This window comes from Saitoella complicata (genome assembly GCF_001661265.1).
Source record: "Saitoella complicata NRRL Y-17804 unplaced genomic scaffold SAICOscaffold_2, whole genome shotgun sequence".
In the NCBI taxonomy this organism is placed as follows: Eukaryota; Fungi; Ascomycota; class Saitoellomycetes; order Saitoellales; family Saitoellaceae; genus Saitoella; species Saitoella complicata.
In genome coordinates this window covers 279426-299331 of record NW_017566993.1, presented here as the reverse complement: position 1 = coordinate 299331, position 19906 = coordinate 279426, and the positions used below count along the sequence as shown (strand labels likewise).

General features: G+C 52.1%; 12 protein-coding genes across 12 annotated transcripts; 6 read left to right on the top strand and 6 right to left on the bottom strand.

Moving 5' to 3' along the window:
• Positions 1-20: 20 nt before the first annotated feature.
• Positions 21-2214, bottom strand: SAICODRAFT_87851 (actin-like ATPase domain-containing protein). Its single transcript, XM_019171523.1, has 2 exons — positions 2165-2214; positions 21-2107 (listed from the first exon to the last, which is right to left on the bottom strand). The coding sequence occupies exon 2, from the start codon at positions 2016-2018 to the stop codon at positions 45-47; it is 1974 nt and encodes a 657-aa protein (XP_019026835.1). The 5' UTR covers positions 2019-2107; positions 2165-2214; the 3' UTR covers positions 21-44.
• A 246-nt stretch (positions 2215-2460) lies between these two features.
• SAICODRAFT_150738 (uncharacterized protein) lies at positions 2461-3642 on the top strand. Its single transcript, XM_019165547.1, has one exon. It carries the CDS (start codon positions 2515-2517, stop codon positions 3601-3603), a length of 1089 nt encoding a protein of 362 aa, XP_019026834.1. The 5' UTR covers positions 2461-2514; the 3' UTR covers positions 3604-3642.
• Positions 3637-4520, bottom strand: SAICODRAFT_150735 (uncharacterized protein). The gene has a single exon (XM_019165546.1). It carries the CDS (start codon positions 4172-4174, stop codon positions 3671-3673), a length of 504 nt encoding a protein of 167 aa, XP_019026833.1. The 5' UTR covers positions 4175-4520; the 3' UTR covers positions 3637-3670.
• On the top strand, positions 4231-5373 carry SAICODRAFT_75573 (C-4 methylsterol oxidase). The gene is made up of 2 exons (XM_019170988.1): positions 4231-4512; positions 4563-5373. Exons 1-2 carry the CDS (start codon positions 4332-4334, stop codon positions 5330-5332), a joined length of 951 nt encoding a protein of 316 aa, XP_019026832.1. The 5' UTR covers positions 4231-4331; the 3' UTR covers positions 5333-5373.
• A 259-nt stretch (positions 5374-5632) lies between these two features.
• Positions 5633-7693, top strand: SAICODRAFT_75568 (uncharacterized protein). Its single transcript, XM_019170987.1, has 2 exons — positions 5633-6073; positions 6127-7693. The coding sequence occupies exons 1-2, from the start codon at positions 5911-5913 to the stop codon at positions 7635-7637; spliced, it is 1674 nt and encodes a 557-aa protein (XP_019026831.1). The 5' UTR covers positions 5633-5910; the 3' UTR covers positions 7638-7693.
• Positions 7694-7906: 213 nt separating this feature from the next.
• On the top strand, positions 7907-8633 carry SAICODRAFT_33091 (putative rab GTPase SrgA; the record flags this gene model as incomplete). Its single annotated transcript, XM_019168260.1, has 3 exons — positions 7907-7936; positions 7993-8161; positions 8215-8633. The coding sequence occupies 3 exons, from the start codon at positions 7907-7909 to the stop codon at positions 8631-8633; spliced, it is 618 nt and encodes a 205-aa protein (XP_019026830.1).
• Positions 8634-8943: 310 nt separating this feature from the next.
• Positions 8944-10206, top strand: SAICODRAFT_150595 (uncharacterized protein). Its single transcript, XM_019165543.1, has 3 exons — positions 8944-9247; positions 9304-9576; positions 9629-10206. The coding sequence occupies exons 1-3, from the start codon at positions 9149-9151 to the stop codon at positions 10148-10150; spliced, it is 894 nt and encodes a 297-aa protein (XP_019026829.1). The 5' UTR covers positions 8944-9148; the 3' UTR covers positions 10151-10206.
• On the bottom strand, positions 10207-12418 carry SAICODRAFT_150614 (uncharacterized protein). The gene is made up of 2 exons (XM_019165545.1): positions 11580-12418; positions 10207-11532 (listed from the first exon to the last, which is right to left on the bottom strand). The coding sequence occupies exons 1-2, from the start codon at positions 12230-12232 to the stop codon at positions 10263-10265; spliced, it is 1923 nt and encodes a 640-aa protein (XP_019026828.1). The 5' UTR covers positions 12233-12418; the 3' UTR covers positions 10207-10262.
• A 186-nt stretch (positions 12419-12604) lies between these two features.
• Positions 12605-14396, bottom strand: SAICODRAFT_33089 (alpha-amylase; the record flags this gene model as incomplete). Its single annotated transcript, XM_019168259.1, has 3 exons — positions 12605-13986; positions 14039-14243; positions 14298-14396. 3 exons carry the CDS (start codon positions 14394-14396, stop codon positions 12605-12607), a joined length of 1686 nt encoding a protein of 561 aa, XP_019026827.1.
• A 677-nt stretch (positions 14397-15073) lies between these two features.
• Positions 15074-16216, bottom strand: SAICODRAFT_69050 (uncharacterized protein). The gene has a single exon (XM_019170443.1). It carries the CDS (start codon positions 16153-16155, stop codon positions 15082-15084), a length of 1074 nt encoding a protein of 357 aa, XP_019026826.1. The 5' UTR covers positions 16156-16216; the 3' UTR covers positions 15074-15081.
• A 421-nt stretch (positions 16217-16637) lies between these two features.
• Positions 16638-17962, bottom strand: SAICODRAFT_150602 (uncharacterized protein). The gene has a single exon (XM_019165544.1). The coding sequence runs from the start codon at positions 17678-17680 to the stop codon at positions 16697-16699; it is 984 nt and encodes a 327-aa protein (XP_019026825.1). The 5' UTR covers positions 17681-17962; the 3' UTR covers positions 16638-16696.
• A 281-nt stretch (positions 17963-18243) lies between these two features.
• Positions 18244-19852, top strand: SAICODRAFT_4940 (uncharacterized protein; the record flags this gene model as incomplete). The annotated part of the gene is made up of 2 exons (XM_019168966.1): positions 18244-18457; positions 18516-19852. 2 exons carry the CDS (start codon positions 18244-18246, stop codon positions 19850-19852), a joined length of 1551 nt encoding a protein of 516 aa, XP_019026824.1.
• Positions 19853-19906: the final 54 nt, after the last annotated feature.

Genomic DNA, 19906 nt, shown 5'->3' with positions numbered 1-19906 from the left:
GACCCTCCTATGATTGATATAGCTCGCTACACTATGCCCGCGATTCAACATCCTAAGGCGTTGCCCATGCCATGCTCCTTCATGTAGTCTCCTCCCATTTCCAGATATTCCTGCCTCGTTACTAAGCACTTCCTTAATTCATCCCCTTTGCTCGCCCACGTGGCCGCACCGCGCCAAGCATCGTTCAAAGGATCGTTTGCCTGTCGTACATTGAAATCGGTATCGACCGGAAGAATTCCTCTGACTTCGTACTTCATTCGCTGCCTGTAATTAGGCAGGAGACTAAGACCACCGGTTAGGAAGACATCTTTGACGACATTTGTGCGCGGGGACGGCTGAAGACGCGACAGAATGTCCTTAGCGATCTCGATAATGGAGGCTTGATCCAGGCCTGCGATACCAGGTTGGAAGGGTACTTCTGGGACACGTATCCGCTCTACATTGAGATGGAGCTGATGAGCGTGTGCTAGGTTGTCAGGCTGCCATGGTTGTGGATGGACACCGCGCAAGAACTTATACACCAGAGAATCCCTGGGATCCACCGCTGCATCATGCTCCATACCTGCAACGAATTCGGGATCGTGTTCCAGTAAAGACGCTTCGAGCTTCTTCAGTTCCGCTGTGTCATCTTCTTCATCTTCAGAGTCAACATCGCCAACGTCGCGGTAGACACCCCAGTCCGCATCATCCATGCCGAACCCATCGTCATCACCTCCTCTTCGGCGCTTCTTCCCAGAAGGATTATCTGATGCAAGGTTTGCGAGAGACTTCATCCGCATCTGCGAAGCCATACTTTTTCTGTCGGACAACTCCGCCTTCAGCCTTCTCCTGTCATTGATTTTCTGGAGAAGTTCCTCACGAGCGGCCCTCTTCGTCGCAAGCCACCCATCCAGGGCAGTCGTACGTTTCAAGTCGTCAGCTGCTTCCTCATCCCTGATACGTTGTCTTTCCGCTTCCTTCTCAACCTTGAGACGCATTCTTGCATCGTAGTTTGCCTTTTGCATCTTTTGCTGACGCTTCTGTTTTATGCCCGCCTCGTCAAGGTCCTCGTCCGGCACATCGAGAAGAGGGAAAGAGGGAACCTCAGGCTCTTCCTCTTCCTCTTCCAGACCGAGACTCTTGTTTCTCAACTTCCGAATCTGAGCTTCCAACTTCTTCATAACCTTGTCCAGGGCTGCTTCATCTTCAAACCCTTCAGCTTCCAGCACCTTCTTCCCGTCTCTCTTTCCTTGCTCATTCAGTGACAACTTCAGCTCTTGATACGCCGACATTTCTCTTTCGAGGTTTTGCAGTTTCTCCGCTCTCTTTGCGGCTGCCTGTTCCTGTAGCCTTCTTCCGCTCGCTTTTCGCTGCTCGGCAAGACGATCGATTTCCTCCTGTGTCTTCTCCATTGTCGCGACCTCTGTATACGGAAATTGGATAATGCGGTCCTTTTCCGCCAAAATATCTTCTGTAATGTATGTTCGCAATTCTTCCGCGTACGATTCTGGTGAGACATAGCAGTGATCTTGCAGGAGAAGCGTAGCTTGCTCAAGGGAGAGCTTCTGTGGGAAATTCGGGTATTTCAAAGCCATCAATGACTGCAGGAAGGTAGCTGCTTGGGTTGCGCCCCAGTTCAGCCGCTTAGCAAGGCTGAGAACGCCCTTGCCGTTGACAACTGGAACAATATTTGTCGAGTTGTTGCCAGTTGAAATAACAAGCCCATCCTTTCCATTGTTGGCGTGGAAACTGAACAGGGAGTCAATTCCATATGCTGCAGATTGAACTCCATACAACTCGAAAAGGACCTCGTTCATCGATCTTCTATTCACAGCAGGATTTCCCAACACTTCGGTCATCACGACTGGATGATCCACCGAGCTTCCCTCGACACCCAATTTCAGGAACACGTAATCCAATATGCCCTCCATGATCTCGTAGTTTGACACTATCGGTCCATCGAATGGAGACTTTGCGCTCAGACGCGCCAGGGGATCCGCCATGATATCGTTGCCTACCAGCTGGTACGTCTTATTCATACGTCGGTCGCGGTGTTTGGCGTATAGACTTTCGATTGAGAAGCGCGGTGTGGTGTCCGTTGCATAGCCGGCACGAAGATTACACGATCCTGAACATCTAGTCAGCCTTCTCAATGAGCTAATTGCATACCAGGACCGTTACTGACCATTGTCGATTACGATTGGTGTCGATGTGCCTCGGAAAGAAGAGTAATCGACAGCCTCAGTCGGGCCGGGGAAGACAGGCTCGCGCACATCATAGATTCTGGCTTCAGACATTCTCGAGTTCAATTGCAAGCGGTCGGCGGCATGTAGAAGAGTCCGTGTCAAGGCCAGCTGTGAAGATATCGGCAGCTCTCTCGGCTGTACCGCGGTGCTCGAGCGCACCCCGGCGGCTGCTTCTGCAGGGCATCCCTGACTGAACCACCTCAGCCTCCCAGGCGGGTTCACACACGGCATCTTACCTCCGCCAAAAGCTTAAAGTAAAGTCGAAGTGGTTCAACAGCTACTGATCGCGATGATGAGGTCATTATTCCGAGTCTCGCCATCCGTCAACTGCAGACCACGGTCTGCGTCGGAATTCTCAGTAGCCAGACGAATGTCGACTGCCGACGGTGCGGCTTCCTCGACCTCGGCGTCCCGCAAATATCCACGGATTGATATTATGCTTGACCTCGAAACGCTCGGTACAAATCCTTCACCAGTTCTCACTCAGATCGCAGCTGTGCATTTCGACCTTCAAACTGGCGAAACGTTCAGTACATTCTCATGTCTTGTTTCGCCGCAGTCCTGTATGAAAACAGGAATGATGAAGTGCGACGGAAGTGCTATGGATTTTTGGCTGCAACAGCCGTCGGGGGTTCTGGAAAATGTTTTAATCAGGGCTTTGAAGGAGGGAAGACCAATAAAAGATGTCTTGGGAGATTTTACGGCTTGGATTGATGGAATCAAGGCGGAATCCAGATCACGATTCGTCAGTGTGTGGGGTAATGGGATCCCTGCGGACAATGTGTGGATTGACTCAGCGTACAAAGCGTGTAGCATGACGAAACCATGGAGTGTCTTCGGTGACAGGGATGTGCGAACACTTGTTGATCTTGGGCAAAGCATGACGGATACAAACCTGAAAACGGAAACTGTGTTTGAGGGCGAGAAACATAACGCCCTTGCGGATGCGATACATCAGGTCAAATACTGTTCGGCAATCTATCGTGCCGTAAGCGGGTTGGACACACGAGCTAAAGAGGAAGTCCGGAAAAGGTTCGAGGAAGCTGCGCTGATGTCGGTGAATAATACCGCCGCGATAAGCTTGGGTGATGACTTCACGGTTGATTTGGAGGCCAAGACCCTAATAGAGAAGGGAAAAGACTTGCAGAATACTCCAGAAGCCGTTGTCGAGTCGCCGAATGCAGCTGCAGTTGAGACGGATAATGCCGAAGGTGCGGTAGCCGGAAAACCATCAAGCTTCGAGACGTGGTCAGAGAAAGCAAAAGTGACACTGACGGAGAAGGAAGAGGAATCGGAGGAGAAATTGCCTGTGAGCAAGTTTCTCAAAAAGCTCAGCGAAATGAAGGTGGCAATGCAGACGGCCGGGGAGAAGAAATGAAGCGGAGAAGAAGTTGAGGAAAAGAGCGAACGCAGATGTTGTGAAGGAAAATGAGGAGCTTCAAACACTACTGGATTATCACACTTTGGAGGAAGCAGGCGTTGAAGATGAAGAGGAAAAGGCGGAGGAGGTGAAAGTCACTCGTACGAAAAGGCGTTGCATCAATGTTGGATTTGTACCGGGGGAATAGCCGCGAAAGAGCAGCGTGAGCGCCGAGAAGAGTCGTAGAGAGAAGATCAGGGCTTGATACGCATATGCCTGAGTGAAACGGCATCGAACACCACCAGGCGGCCGTGGGAGGATACACAGGCAGCTCCTGATCTGATAATGCATGACGTTCACGTGGCATGTACGCTGAATAATGTTCGCGATCGAGCGAGTCTGGACTTTGACGTTGTCGACCATGATATCGATGTACTATGCGCGGTACCGGTTGTGGTACCAGCTGCAGTTGCAATGGCGAGTAGAACAAATTGTATACACACAGGTATACAGCTAAGATAGCTAGGCCAATAACAAATGGCAGCTGACAAATCTCCGAATACCTGCCCAAAGTCTCGCCACTTGTCATGCTGCTGCTGCTCTCACTACCGTACCCTGCGCTTTGGCGCGCACGCAACTGAACGCACTACATTTGCCCCCCAACAGATAAAGTCATCCCTGTCCACGCCGTGCCGCCATCCGACTCAGCGATCACCTCTCCTTGACCGGCTCACTCGTTCGACCAAATGGAGGCTGCTTACCAGACTGTCTGGGCGCACGCTCAGAATGCAACCGCGTCATTCCTTCCCAACACAAACTACTTCGGTGTCCTCGACATGATCAAGGCGTCGCAGCCTCAGCTTTCCTACGCTGAGCAATTGTGGTCCGCCTGGTACGCGTGGTGGCAAAACGATGTCATCGCTACTGGTAAGTCGATTGCGCCGCTCGAATTGGACGTGTTCTGACGGTGTTTCTAGGTGTTATGTCTTTCTTGTTGCACGAGATCGTCTACTTTGGTCGTTGTCTCCCCTGGATGATTATCGACGCGATTCCTTACTTCCGCCGCTGGAAGATTCAGGATGCCAAGGTTCCTTCTATGGCCGAGCAATGGCAGTGCACTCGTCTCGTTCTTATTTCTCACTTCACCGTCGAACTTCCTCAGATCTGGCTTTTCCACCCCATGTGCGAGTACTTTGGGCTCCAAGTCGGCGTGCCTTTCCCCAGCGCCCTCAAGATGGCTTGCCAGATCGCTTTGTTCTTCGTTATGGAAGACACTTTCCACTACTGGGCTCACCGCGCTCTCCACTGGGGGCCCCTTTACAAGCACATACACAAGATTCACCACCAGTTCTCCGCTCCCTTCGGTTTGGCTGCTGAGTACGCTCACCCTGCCGAGGTCATGATCTTGGGTATGGGTACTGTCGGTTCTCCTATCCTCTACTGCGCCCTTACCAAGGACTTGCACATCGTCACCGTCTACGTCTGGATTATCCTCCGTCTCTTCCAGGCCGTTGACGCTCACTCTGGTTACGACTTCCCCTGGGGTTTGAGGACCTTCGTTCCTTTCTGGTCTGGTGCCGATCACCATGACTACCACCACCAGGCTTTTGTCAACTGCTACTCTACTTCCTTCAGGTGGTGGGACCACTTCCTTGGCACTGACAAGAAGTACAAGGCCTACCGTGCCAAACAGGCCGCTGAGAAGCAGGCCCAGACTGCTCTCAAGGCCCAGAAGAAGGGTCAATAAGGAGCGCAGTTTGTTCTTTTCTTTTTGTATGATTTGTGCATACCATGAGCGATTGCGATCTTTGGTCCGTCGCCGCTGACCAGGAGACTATACATATGGCGACGTTCACTATGTTTTACACGTGCTTGCTGTACCTACTTAGAGCAGCTACTTAATTACCTTCCTCTTTATCGTATTGCAAATGTTGCCTTGTTCACGTCTGTTGTTTGTCTTTGAGCTTCTCTCGTGCGCGAGTTTCCCCGCGATGCCTGTATTTCCCGCAGTCCCTTAAGCGCGGGCGGGTTGCGCTTCCCGACCAACCGCCAAAACTCTATCGAACCTCCCGCGTTATCAGTGCCTCCCGAAGTCGGCCCATGTACATATGGGCATAGGATGGAGAAGTCAAGCCTTATCGCTCGCCGTAGCCCGCTTAGGGTCGTCGACCGCTGATCTCGAGTAAAGGAAATGTCAACCACCTATCTATGGCAGCTGCCATGACTTCATCTACGAGATGATCCTGGGGTATAAAGATTCCTGCTCTTTTGCTTGATCTGGCTGTACGATAGTGAGGTTGAACCAGATCAGTCGCATTCAGCAGTATGGGTCGCCTTATGGATTGGATCCTTGTTAGCCGTGAGCCGGGGGAGCCCGAGTACAAGAACCATTCCGAGGCGATGTTGAACAATTACGATCTGAAACCGGTCGAGCCTGCGCGCCGTACGTGGGGTGCGTGGAACTATGTTGGTTTCTGGGTCAGTGACGGTAAGCAATCCTCGTATATGCCCCCCTGATCAATCGTTGACTCGAGAGTCTAGCGTTTAATATCAACACTTGGATGATCATCTCGTCCTCCGTCGTCGGCGGTTTGTCTTGGTGGGAAGCCTGGATCTGTGTGTGGGTCGGATACCTGATCACGGCTTGTTTCGTCTGTGCCAGCGGTAGGATTGGTGCCACCTATCACGTCAGCTTCCCTCCCGCTGCTCGTGCGAGTTTTGGGATTTGGGGATCGTTGTGGCCCGTGTTGAACCGTGGTGTGATGGCAGCGATTTGGTATGGAGTACAGTCGTGGATCGGAGGGGAGTGCGTGCTCCTCATGCTTCGCTCGATTTGGCCGTCTGCCGAGACGATGCCCAACAGCTTACCTACATCTTCTGGAACCAACACTCGCGATTTCGTCTGCTTCTTCTTATTCTGGCTATTCCAGTTGCCATTCATTTGGTTTCCTGTTCATCAGATCAAACATCTCTTTACTGTCAAGGCGTTCATTGTGCCCACCGCTGGTGTTGCGTTCTTCATTTGGAGTATCATTAAGGCGCATGGAATTGGACCAATCGTCAAGCAAGGTGGCACGCTATCAGGCTCGGAAAAGGGATGGGCGATTGTCTCTGCCATCATGAACTGCATCGCCAACTTTGCTACGCTGATCGTTAACGACCCTGATTTCACCCGTTTCGCCAAGAAGCCCAGGGATGCGCTTTGGTCGCAGCTTGTTACAATTCCTGTTGCGTTCGCGATTACTTCGTTCATCGGGGTCATTGTCAGTTCCAGTTCGACTGTGATCTATGGCGAGGCTATCTGGAACCCTACCGACCTTTTGAAGTTGTATTTGGACGACGCTCCCACCTCAGGCACCCGTGCTGGTGTCTTTTTCATCGCCTTCGCATTGGCACTTGCGCAGCTCGGTACGAATATTGCAGCAAACTCTGTCTCTGCTGGTAGTGACCTTACTGCCCTTTGCCCTCGTTTGATCAACATCCGTCGCGGAGGTTACGTCGCGGCTGTCGTGGGAATCTGTATGTGTCCATGGAACTTGCTCAGCAGCAGCAACAACTTTACCACATACTTGTCAGCATACTCGGTGTTCTTGTCATCTATCGCTGGTGTCATTCTCGGTGACTATTACTGGGTGCGCAAGGGATACTTGAAGGTTGAGGATCTCTACAGTGCGAACAAGAATGATTCCTACTGGTACACATGCGGCATTGGGCTGAAGGCGTATGTAGCATACATCGCCGGTATCCTCATCAATGTTATCGGCTTTGCCAATGCTGTCGGCTCTGATGTTCCCATGGGTGCTGTGTACATCTACCGCTTGAACTTTTTCACCGGGTTCATCGTGGCATCTTGCACATACGCTGCCCTTTGCAAAATTTGGCCGAGTCCCGGCCAGTGGCCTTCTGAATGGAGTGAAGTCGGTTCTGAGGCCTATATTGAGGGTAAGGCGCTTGAAAGGGGTGCGATTGAAATGGAGGTTGGTTCCGATCAGCTCGCCTACGACAAGAAGGGTTTCACGGAGGCGGCCAGGGAGAGGGAGCAGTCGTTCTGAGTAAGTCGTTTGGGCATGTTTTGTAGGATAGCTCGAGTCAATGATACCGTGTATACCTTTTCGTTCAACCTGCTTTCTACATGACCACCGATATATACGTACAAACCTACAGTTGGGTGCTCCAACTCTGCAGCCCCTGCGCGGGCGACGTCAGATGCGTTGACCTCTCAGGGAAGAACCAGCCATCTACGAAAACCTTGAATACAAGATCCTAAGACTGACCGAATCCGCCCTGTTTATATTGTTTTCACGAACCGCATACATCCGACATGAGTAACCGCAACTACGATTACCTTATCGTACGTCCCCTGAATCGTGGCATGTTCACCGCGTGTTTTGCTTACACTTTACGCAGAAACTCCTTCTCATCGGTGACTCTGGCGTTGGAAAGTCATGCCTTCTTCTTCGCTTCTCAGAGGACTCTTTCACGCCTAGTTTCATCACCACAATCGGCATTGATTTCAAGATCCGAACGATCGAGTTGGACGGGAAGAAGATCAAGCTTCAGATTTGGGATACAGCAGGTTTGTAGTGATTGCCGTGGCTTGAAGAACACATTCTTACATGCTTCGTATAGGTCAAGAACGTTTCCGCACTATCACCACAGCATACTACCGCGGTGCCATGGGTATCCTGCTGGTATACGATGTAACAGACGAGCGCTCCTTCAGCAACATCAGAACTTGGTTCTCGAACGTCGAACAACACGCTTCAGAAGGCGTCAACAAGATTTTGATCGGTAACAAGTGTGACTGGGAAGAGAAGCGCGTAGTATCAGAAGAGCAAGGACGCGCTTTGGCGAGTGAGTTGGGCATCGGGTTCGTGGAGGCAAGTGCAAAGACGAATGTTAATGTTGAGGAGGCATTTTTTTCGCTGGCGAGGGATATCAAGAAGAGGTTGATTGATTCTGCACAGCAGGAGGCGCCAGGAGGTGATAAGAATGTGAAGCTTGGTAACGGAGCTGGAGAGAAGAAGATGGTCGGTGGATGCTGTTGAGATGTTTTGGGTGTGCAGGGTGGTGTAATCAGGCTGGCGATGAAGTCAGCTGTGGAGGGGAGGAGAATGCGTCTGGTTTCTGGACTGCTACATGCAGTCCTATCGCTACGGTGTCAGGTTCAAGTTTACAGAGCCTACGGGGACGTCACATACCTTTTACGTTATTTTTGAGCAGGGGGATTGGGATTCATTGTGGCTTTCAGCTAGGTTTGATCGACAAGGGTCGTTTCCTATTCTAATACTTTACGTTGGACAATTAATGTGTTCACGACTTTCTTTTGCGGGTGCGACACCTGTAGTATTGAACACCTGAGAACTGCCATTGGACGTAACAACATCCCTCGTAACGTACAGGGGTGACGAACCACCTGTACCTAAACTCCAAGCTGTAAGACAAGATGTCACGATAGGCGAAGACCACCCTTGCGCAGTTCTCAAGTCACAAACCTTAGCTTCACTTTAACCTTACATCACTGCGACATCGTTCCAGCAAAGGCAACGAGAGTGCTCTCGAGATGAATGCACTACGCATTCAGTGTCATGACTGGGCCTATTTGACGGAGGGCAATGCCAACCTCATTTTTGTTTACACAGGAGCATCTAACTCCAACTTTGTGAGCTTTGGCATCCAATCATGTCATGAATGCACGCATATTGACATTAATCTCAGGACGGCAAGATATTGAGGTTTCGCAAAAGTGGCACAGCCGTCGGTATTAAGGATGCCCACTCGTATATCGTGAGGGAGATAGTTCCCCTGTTGGGAGCTGCTCACGTTGTGGTGGGTGAACTGATACCTACCGACAGAAATGTTATTGTGGAACTGAATGACATGTTGAAGGTTGTCAAGAGAACCAGGAAGGATGACAGAAGGATAAGTCTGGAGGACGGGTGGGCATTGCTTATGGAGGATCTTAGAGACCAAGATGTGGTACAGTTCAAGGTGAGTTGCTTGTCTACGACGAACCTACCCCGATTAACGTTCTTGGGTCCAGCCAAAGTGGTTATGTCAATCTCCCACAGCGCCCGATAATTGGGTTGCTTGCCGGACATGTGCGCTTCGTCGAAGTAAGGGCAAGACGAAGGTAGGTCACTTTTGTCCCTTGGATCTGGGCTCGGGTGAAACAGGAAGGGTTACGCGTGCAGCGAAAGCGATCCTTGAGGGCTCGGGACTGTCACAGGAATCTTTGATCTCACAGTTCGTGCGGATATTGACTGCGTCGCCCGTTTTGGTGAACCTGAGAGAAGCTCAGGCCCGTTACGATCGAACTGGACCATTCCGTCAGGAAGGAGCAAGCATTGCAGTGGAAGGCAACGAAGACCTCCCACTGGCCATGACACTCAGAGATTGCACGCTATTTGTTGACATTCGTAGAGGAATGGTAAGGATCATCGACCTTGATCCTAAAGACGAAGTTACCAAAGGGAAATATTGGACGACGGTCGAGAGAACACTGACAGATGGTGGGTGGTATATGGGTAGAGGCATGCTAGACGGCGAGCAACGGTGTTATTAATGGGCATTCGCAAGAAAGCGCATCACCGAATGCATAGAGCAACGATTAGGAAATTTGTCTCGGCTAGTTCTATGATATGTGAGAATTGTTTTAGCAACATCGACTCCATCGGCTATTCATGCCTATAAGGTGAATATGGTGCTTGTGGGCCGCCATATGCCCTCCCCTCCAACTGGCTCACCGGTGTTCTGGGGCCGTTCACTGCAGCCTGCTCCTGGTACGGAGAAGGCTGCCAACCGCGTCGCCACCCATTATGATATTCACTTCCAAAGCTCGCTGCGGGATGCTTGTCACTGCCGGCAGTACTGACTGGTCCTCCCCATGAGCTCTCCGTGCTTGTTAGTACACTCGGTGTATATTCCCGACCGTTGGAAGGCATGTAGTACTCCGTGGGACCCACATTGACACTGGTATTTGCGACAACTGGCACATGAGCCGGGTTTACCCCCAAGAAGCTCTCAAGCTTTCCATTGTCACTCCGACCGGTGGCACCCAGAGCAGCCTCCGCTCCAGCACGGAGAATGTGCTGTACTATACCGGCGGTAGGGACATACGGGTTGGATGTACATCTCCCGATGGCTCCTTCGATGATTGATCTGGAGCGGTTAAGTGCTGGCAAGAAGCCAAAAGGTCTGTGCATCCAGATGATCACACTGTGACATGCAACCAAAAGAACATCTGCTTTCCATGATGCTTCCGCTGGACTATCCTCCTCAGGAAGAAGATGCGAAGGAAGATTCTGATACCAGTCATCCAACTTTCTTCGCACGCGTCGTAGTTGTGCAGCTTCACGCGGTCCAAATCGACGTTGCTGTCCAGGGTAATACAACACACGCAACACACGCGACAGCATCTTCGACACATGCATGAGTGCAGACAAGAATGCGTAATTGCTGCTCTTTGGCAGCTCTGGTAGGTCCATCTCAAAGTCGGCGGGAAGCATTGAAGGCGCTCCGGTCCGTGCACAACACCAAATCTCGAGGGTGAAGATGCGAGTCCATGTGAGGCAACTCGCAATCCACACGCCCTTCGATAGTGGGTCCGCTTCAGGCAGTCGGCGATGAATACCCATATCCACTGCTAACCTAATAGCCGCCATCAGTGCCAAGTCTCGTGCAACGTTATTGTCGTTTGGCACGGAGAATTCTGCGGTGAGCACGAATGCTTGTACACAGCTCAACCGCGGCTCATACGGAATCTCGGCAACGGCTCGTCGGATGCGACTGCGGTCTGGGTCGGATAATGAGTGAACAGTCCGCGCTGCCTGGAATATTGCCGCATATAGCCATGGCGGTATGGGTTCGTACTGCGGATTGCGGTGCGCATTCATAAATGTCGACTTGCTGAGTAGTGGCAGTGCAGCATTATAACGTTCAAAGTATCTGAAACCTATGTCAGCATGTACCGTGCAAACAGTCTTACAACCTACGTTTCGATCAGATCATTGGCCAGCTGAGGGTGAACATAAAGCTCCTCGTGCCGCCGCGTCTTTGCCGTATCCACACTCCGGTCCATCCATGTGTCATTTGTGAGTCTCTCCATGGCGCCAAGACGAGGATGATCTCTCCAGCTTCTCCACGTCACTGCGGCACTTAGCCCATCAGATCCATCTTCTACTTCAATCTTCCATACGTCCGGTAATGGTGATTCCTCAATTTCATCACCCTCTTCGTCGGTTTCCGCCCCGTTATTCTCTTCATTTTCTTCCACCGCGTCCAGGAGTGCCTGCATTCCCGGTGCGATCTCACCACCGCCAACAACTTTGGCCAGCAACTCTTCCATGCGCCCGAGCCTCTTTGAGATGACATCGAAATATCCCTTCTGCGGCCCTCTCTTCTTCCCTTCTGCGAATGTACATTCAGAGCCTGTCTCTGTACATGTTACACAGATCGACTGGTTTGGCGCCAGTATACATTTTACTTTCCTGCGACGACATGCGATGCAGGCTGAGCTTGCCGTCGGTACGCTGGGTGATGGCGAATGCGTGCCTTCCACTGGGGAGTTGGTTCCGCGGGTAACAGAGCTCGCCTGCGGATAGCCGGTTTGTCCAGACCCACCGCTACTGTATTGTTGAGCGTTCATTTTGAGGAAACTGTCGTCGCAAGATCAAAGGAGCCGATACCAGGTAAATGCGCCGCTCGCTGAATGTCCGTGTTCCGAGCAGGAGCAGCACAAAGGCCTTTTGATCTCTTTGTTGGGAATCGCCTAGACAGCTGGGTCAACGGACGACTCTCACTTCCCGTCTGCCGCTGGTTTTTATCGTGATTGTTGCTACCCGGGCGCTTTTGGTGTCTTGGACGAGGCTCGATCGCGCGGCGCATATACGGGAAGCTGCAGCATCGTCCGCGGGCTACCTACACGTTCCCGGGCAATTTACAGGATAGCCTCTCGTGATCAATTCGTTTAAATGCATATGCTAAATGTGTGAATATCGAACGACGTCCCGTCATATCACTAGAGTACCAAGATACCTCCAAACACCGCTGCCATGATCGCGGCATAAAGCCCTGCTTCAACGCCCATCTTTCCGACCGCAACAGCTCCGCTACTAGATCCACTTCCACCGGTCGCCGAAGACCCCGTACTGGTGGACGTTGCCGTTTGAATCAGTTTTGGCGTCTTTTGAATCGTAGGTACAAAGTTGTCTGATCCGAGCTGTGACGTAGGGTAGAAAACCTGCGGCCATCCGTTGGAGGGATACTTCACACTCAAAGCGCCACTCGCACCAACGGTATATGTCGTCCCCGTCAAGATCTCCGTGACACTGTCACCATTGCTCCAGGACGTCTTCAAGCTGACAGCCGATGATGGGATATCAGTAGCATCCTCGCCGTAGTTGTTGAACAGAATAACAACATCGCCCTTGACGTATCCCATGCTTCTGTCACCATTGACAGCCTGAGCTGAACCGTAGGTCTCGAGGAAAGTCGCGTCGTCAGCCGTTGCTTTCTGGCGGAAAAGGTTGAGCGAGCGGATTTGGGCGTATGCCTCTGATGATCTGTTGTAACCAGTCGAGAAGAAGCCTTCACGGTTGTAGGGATCAGCGGTGCCGTTGAAATAGTGTTCTTGACCGTAGTAAAGAATGGGAATTCCGTCGGACAAGAAGTTCCAGGTCAACGCATTCAAGTAAAGACTGCGGTCATTGGTGAAAGAGCAAAACCTGGGCGTATCCTGGTTCTCCAAGAAGTTGCCCATAGTAGTCGGATCCACGCATTCTTCCTGCATTGTCGCGATCATTGCATTCAGGCTCTCGAAACTGCCATTGGTTGCTGAGAATGCCGTGAGGACAGTACCGTACATCGGATAGTTGAGCAAGCCATCCATCGACTTGTTCTGATAGTTGCAGACATAGGACGCGTCACCATCGAAGTTCTCACCGAGGTTGTAAACGTTAGATGATTTGTTGAAGTCATGCCAGAACTCGATCGGCACGGATTTCACTGCATCAAGACGGATACCATCCACGGAGTAATTGCTAACCACCTCCGCAATCCACTCCAACAAGGTATCATGCACGTACGGAATTGACTGATTCAGATCAGGCAAGGGAACATTGATGTCACCCGTCCAGCAGTCTTCCGTACTGGTCTGGTTTGAGAAGTCCGCCCAACACCACGGATGGAAGTACTCTTCCTTGTTAAAGGGGTGGAATTGGGAGTAGTCGATGTTGCGACTGTCAGGAGAGTTGTGGTAGAACGCTGCTTGGGCATAGTCGTTCACGATGATATCGACCATGAGATACATGTCACGGGCATGGAGGGCGTCAGAGAGGGCGATGAGGTCGCTCTCATTACCGAAGTGAGGGTTCAATGCGTAATAATCTTGCACCCAGTAGCCTGTGTTGCCTGTTAGCCATGCACTACGTCCGTGATATTATGGTAGCCTTACCGTGATATGCCCACCCATACTGCGTGTAGTTCTCGATATTCTTCACAATTGGTGAAATCCAGATACCTCCAAATCCCATATCCTGGATGTAGTCCAACTGATTGATAATCCCCTGCCACGATCCTCCACAGTAAATGTCTGTACCAGAATCGCAGATGACACTGGTCGTCGCATTATCTTCTCGAGCAAAACGATCTGTGATCACCTGTGAAAGCGACTGTTAGCAAAGACCATCACACGCCGATAACAGGGTACAAACCTGATAAATCGGCTTCTCGCGCCATTGAGCCGCATGAGCTGCCAACGCAATAGACGGTGCCAGAATGTTGGCAAGCAGTGCTGGAATGGCGAATCTCATGGCAAATGATGGTAAGTATGCGGGACAAACGAAGGTCGGGCTGCTGTGAACGAAGGTAGGGAGTGTCGGGGACTTAGACGGTATCAGATGTCACACAGAAAGACGACTGTGGGTATAGATTGCGGTTGCCTCCTTGATGCGGCTCAGACGTTTGATAGTGGTGACCTGCTCAGAGGCTCGGGAGGGAGGCCCGTGCGTGCAATCAAGCCGGTGTATTTGTATCTGGATGCGCAGCGGCGGTGTCGAGAGACGAGATTGAAGAGGAGCATCGTTGCTGGGCGTCAAACGGCAAGCGGCAAAGACATAGACGTAGCATTCATTCTTCTTCTTCTTCGCATTGATCCTCACAAAGGGACGTCACTGCTTGACATGCCGTACAAAGGGGACGAGCTGAGGCCGAGACATGGGCGGCTCCCGCGCTCAGCCACTCCCCGCTCCTCTCGAAGGAACACAGTGTACGAGATGTATGATCGGAGAAAATCGCAAGTGCAATCGTTTAGAGCAAGAAGATGATGGTATTCAATTGCTTGTCAGTTGTCTTTAAGAGGTACAACTGACAGAAGTTCCGCCCCCTCAAGAATTCTTGAGAAGATAACGCTATGTAGAAGAAGAAACAAGAAAAACACCGAGCCCAGATTTCCCTCGAAACCAATCCCATATCCCATTCCTCGCCTCGTATCCCACCTCATGGAGGGTCCGTCTCATACTCGTATTCCTTTCCGATCCATTCCTTACGTCCCACGCCGTTCCTCGAGGATCCTAACCGCCAATTCTGACGCACACCAAGTCCCAAACCCAGCTCATTCACCAACGTCGCCTCAGATGAACGTCGCGTCGTCGCAGGCTGTAAGCGCCGCGCCATACGCAGAGTCAAGGACAGAGTCGCCAGGCGGATGATATGAACAATGGTTTGAGTCGAGAAGGGCGTCGAAGAAGAAGCCGTCATGATCGTACGAAGGAGGGGCGAGTTCTGACATAAGAAGAGAAGAAAAGTCGTATAGTTGAGAAGGGTGGAGATGAGGAAGGTGCTCGCTTGTCGGCAGTAAAGCTCCGACATAGTCAACAGGCACTGCTGGCGATAGGACATCCGTGCTGGATGTGCTACTGTTGACTCGGTCGAGACGGCTTTACTGACAAGAGGAACATCGACTCGGATGGGTGATGGGTGAAAGGCAGGGATGATGGTGTTTCCCTGCTCGAGGAGGTTTCCGGGAGTAGTAGGTGTAATCGGTCTGGCTGCATTGATAGCAGAGAGGCTCGATTGAATCGCAGCAAGTTGGGCAGCCATCTCATCAAGACGACGCTTATGCTCCGCACTTTCCTCCTCAGCGGCCTTCACCCTCTTGTGTAACCGGGCATTCTCCGCTTCCAACTTCTCGTTGGTCACTTCTAGTTCTTCCATATGCTTGCGTTTCCGTTCACGTGAAGCTTGGGCAGCTTGTCGGTTGCGAAGGATACGCTCTTGTGCTCGAATCTCCTTTTCTTCCGCCGTCTTGGCCTTCTTTCTTGGCGGTGGACGTGACGGTCTTGATGGTGTATTGTCGCTAGATGCAGGTGATGCAGACATGTCGCCGTCGTCTTCATTGTCTTGATCGTCCTCTGTCTTGAATGTGGTGCTGAGGAGCATAGCCGGTGACAGGTAAGCCGGAGGCATAGCCAGTTGTGATGGATTAATAACGTCCGAAACAGCAGAGACAGCAGGCGAGACGGTCCCAGTCGGGAGCAAGTCCAATGCTTGTGAGATGACGGAATCAGTCATTGTCTGTGGTTGCTATATGGAGGCAGACATTCAGGGCGGGGAGTCGTTGTTTTTGTCTGTCCTGCTACGTTGAAGTTGATACGTGGCAGTACGGTGGACCTTTATACCGTACCGGCACAACACCAAGGAAACCTGCCGCGGTGGTGGCAGCGGCCCGCGCGCGCTCTCTTGAAAGGCCAAGCGGGTCCGCGCCGTACAAACACCATTGACCAAGTGCTGGGACCCTTAAATGTTGGTCCGCCCGTGCTGGAATGACTGGAGTAAAGACCATGATCAATTCAAAACCGCGGTCCTGGGCCAGCTTCGTCATACGACTGCCTCGGCCCAAGGTCGGTAATAGCAAGAATTGTGTAGAAAGAATAAAGGTGGCCCGGCCTTCAAACTGGTCAACCCAGCCTGACATGGACCGCCGCCATGCGTAAACAGATACCCAAGAAAGCAAGTAATAGAAACTCCGAACTCGCGCCCCAGCCGCTCCCAAAGGCTTTAAGAACAAGCACACAACAGAAAACCAAAAAACTCCTGCCAGCATTACCCACATTCACTCCTCACCCAACAACTTCTTCAACCTATCGTTCCCAAGCAGTAGGTCCTCCACGTACTGAACCGTCCTGGTCAGGATAACACTCTTCGAATCACCGCCCAATCTCAAACTCGGCACCAACTCCGTCAAATCCGTGAATCCCTGCCTGATAAGATCCCGTCTCTTCTGCTCCGACATGATATGATTCGACCTTTTCTGATGCTCGCTAAGATTCTCACGCCTGCCGTTGATAATTGCCGTCGATCCCGAGGCGTCGGCCTTCGTGCCGTCATTATTGAACGCACGATTAAGGGTCGGTTTCCTGCCGCGTGTGGACCGGCCCACGGGCATGTATGGAAGGGAACCATTGTGGGACGCAGAAGCGGAGCGACTCATGGCTCGTGCAGTAGGTGTCGTAGATGACGGAGGTGAGAAGCCGTTTGAATTGGGTGGCGTACTGTCTTGCTGCCGCGTATCCGTGCATTCGGCTTTGGCGGGTGGATAGTCTTCTTGGCGGCCTCGCCTGAGTTGGGATGGCGTTCGCATGTCGGCGAGGGCGGTGAGTGGTGCCAGACTTTCCAGCCGTGGAGGAAAGTTTGTTTGCGGGACGTTATTGGGCATGGGCGACTGCTGAGGGCCGTGTACCGGGGCATTCATCCCGTTGTAACCATTCTGGCTTGTATTTGTATCCATAGGCACTGCCTGGTTGCCAAAATGCGAGTTTTGACTCCATGTTGAGGTATTTGGCACCGTAGTTTCGTTGGCATACCCTTGCTTGTCTGGCTGCCAACTCGGTAGGTTGTCTGGCAAGACCGGCTGGAAGAGAAAGATGTCGTTACCGGCGATGTTGTCTAAAAAGTTGGCAAAGGCCATGGCTTCCGAATCATTGAGGAGGGAACTGCCGGAGAGCTGACCCGTAAAGGGCGGGGGAAAAGGAGGAGGTGCAGGAGGATGACTATGACTATGATAAGTCGGCGGAGGTTGCGAAGCCATCGTCGACATACTGAGCGATGCCGCTGAAGAAGAAGAACTGTCAGTATGTCCATGTCTCGAAACAGCTGCTCAGGGTTCTTCCCCATGCGACGCAGCTGCAGTGCACCGACACTTTCACATGCAAGAAGAAACAGTGTACGTACCGAGTATGCTCATAGGGTCCTGTAGCGGTGGACGAGTAGGCGATATATGCGCGGTATTTGGCAGTAGATTAGGGTGCTGTGGAGGTTGTGCTGAGGGCAGGTAGTGGTCTGGATGGTCTGCGGTAGTCGGGTCGTCGGCGGGGATTGTAATGGATGGAGTAGCAGCTGTGTCGGGAACCAGAGGAAGCTTCCGTGGATAGGTGTTCATCGGTTGCAGGGCTGTTCCATTGCCTGCTGCTGATGCTATTGACTGACTGACCGACTCGATGGAGGAGTGGTGGTTGGAGCGACTGTCACATGTGAGCCGAGCGCTGCAGAGGCGCGTGCACCAAAGCACTCCGCGGCAAAGTCGGCGCTGGACTGATCGCTGGGGAAGCGCGGGGTCCTCCACCACCACCACCAAACAGATCAGTTCAGTCGTGTAGCGCGATGTATATGCCGTACATCCTCCTGGTAGGCCTGGGCTTCCTGCGAAATGCTCTCGCTTATGATGCCGCGCCTTTCAACAACACTTTCAACGCTTCCGCTTTCCCGGGCTCCGCTCCCGCATTTCAGATCGCCATCGGTGTCGGCGGCGAGACGAGGACTTGGGCAACTCCGGCAAACGGTTTGGCTGGAACTACAAATCATTCCGGTTGTGTTGGTGAGTTTGCGCAGCGCGGCGCCGATTTCCCGAAGTTGTACTCATCGGAATATCGTAGGCGCCCTCGTGGTTTATCCCGGACGTCCACTGGACTCCAACAGCGTCGCCTTGATCTCTTGCGATTCAGACGATGTAGTTACCTGGATCAACCAGGCAAGTTCCGCCAGTGCTGCCTGCATGATCCTGTATTCTGCTTACTCTGACTACTGCAATTTCACCACGCCAATACCGGATTCGGTCGGTACAGCCTTCACCACCATCAGCAATCGAGATGCGAGCATGCTTCTCTATACTATACAGCAATATACCCAATACACCGGTTCGTTTACGAGCACTCCGGTTATAGCAAACATCACGCATGTAAGTAGTACGAGTACGACCGGCGTTCAGGCTGCCGCGCCCACCGCCTCCTCGAGTTCCCAGGCAAGTACATGGCAACCGTCTACGACAAGCGTCGCAATGGTCATCTTGTATGTCATTACCTCTCTGATTGGAATACTGTTTTGTGTCATCATCGTCCTTGGAGCCAGGCGAGCGCGCCGTCACCCGGAGCGATATGGAATGTACGGGGGCGTGGGAAGTAGACCTCGTCGGGCAAGGGGAATCGCCAGAGCCATGCTGGACACTTTCCCAGTCATTCGCTTTGGATCAACAGGTGATCACGAGAACCGAAAGGATTTCGAGATGACAGGAGGAGGTGCCAATGATGGTGATGGTGCTGGAACGGGAGATAAAGCCAGCGTCGATCACCGTGAGGGCGTGGCAGAGGATGGACAAAGTATTCCTGCGAGGCCTGCACCGCAAGAAGTGACTGAGGCCCAACCCTGTGCCATTTGTATGGACGAGTTTGAGAATGGAGAAGAGCTTAGAGTGCTACCCTGCGAGCACCAGTTCCATCCAGCATGCGTCGACCCATGGTTACTGAATGTTTCGTCATTGTGTCCGCTCTGCAGACAAGACGTAAGGCAAACCCCGGAGGAGAGAGCACAAGCACAACTCGATAATGCAAGTGTACCTGCAATTGCGGATCCAGCGTCAAACGAGACGACTCGTGCCCGTCCAGAAATGGCAGCATCGGTATTGGGCAATTTGGTTCCTCATTCACAACTTCCTCAATCAAGCAATACTGAACGCCGCCAAAGCGACGCTCAGGGTCAACATTCCAGGCGCTTCCAGAGGTACCTCGCTATTATGCGCCGTCGTCGCGGAAGGCATGACCAGGTATCGGATGCCGCATTGCAAGAGCTGCGTGACAATCAGGCCGCTCCACAACGACCGGCAGAGGGACAAGTTCGGCCTCCGGCCCCAAGGATAAGGCGAGAGAGCACTCTGAGTAGAGTGTTCTCGCACCCAACAGGGATTTTGGATGGCATAAGAGAGGTTCGTAATTCATGATCATAGGTGTGTGTGACAACACTTTCGTTACGATATGTATGACTAGGATAGGAC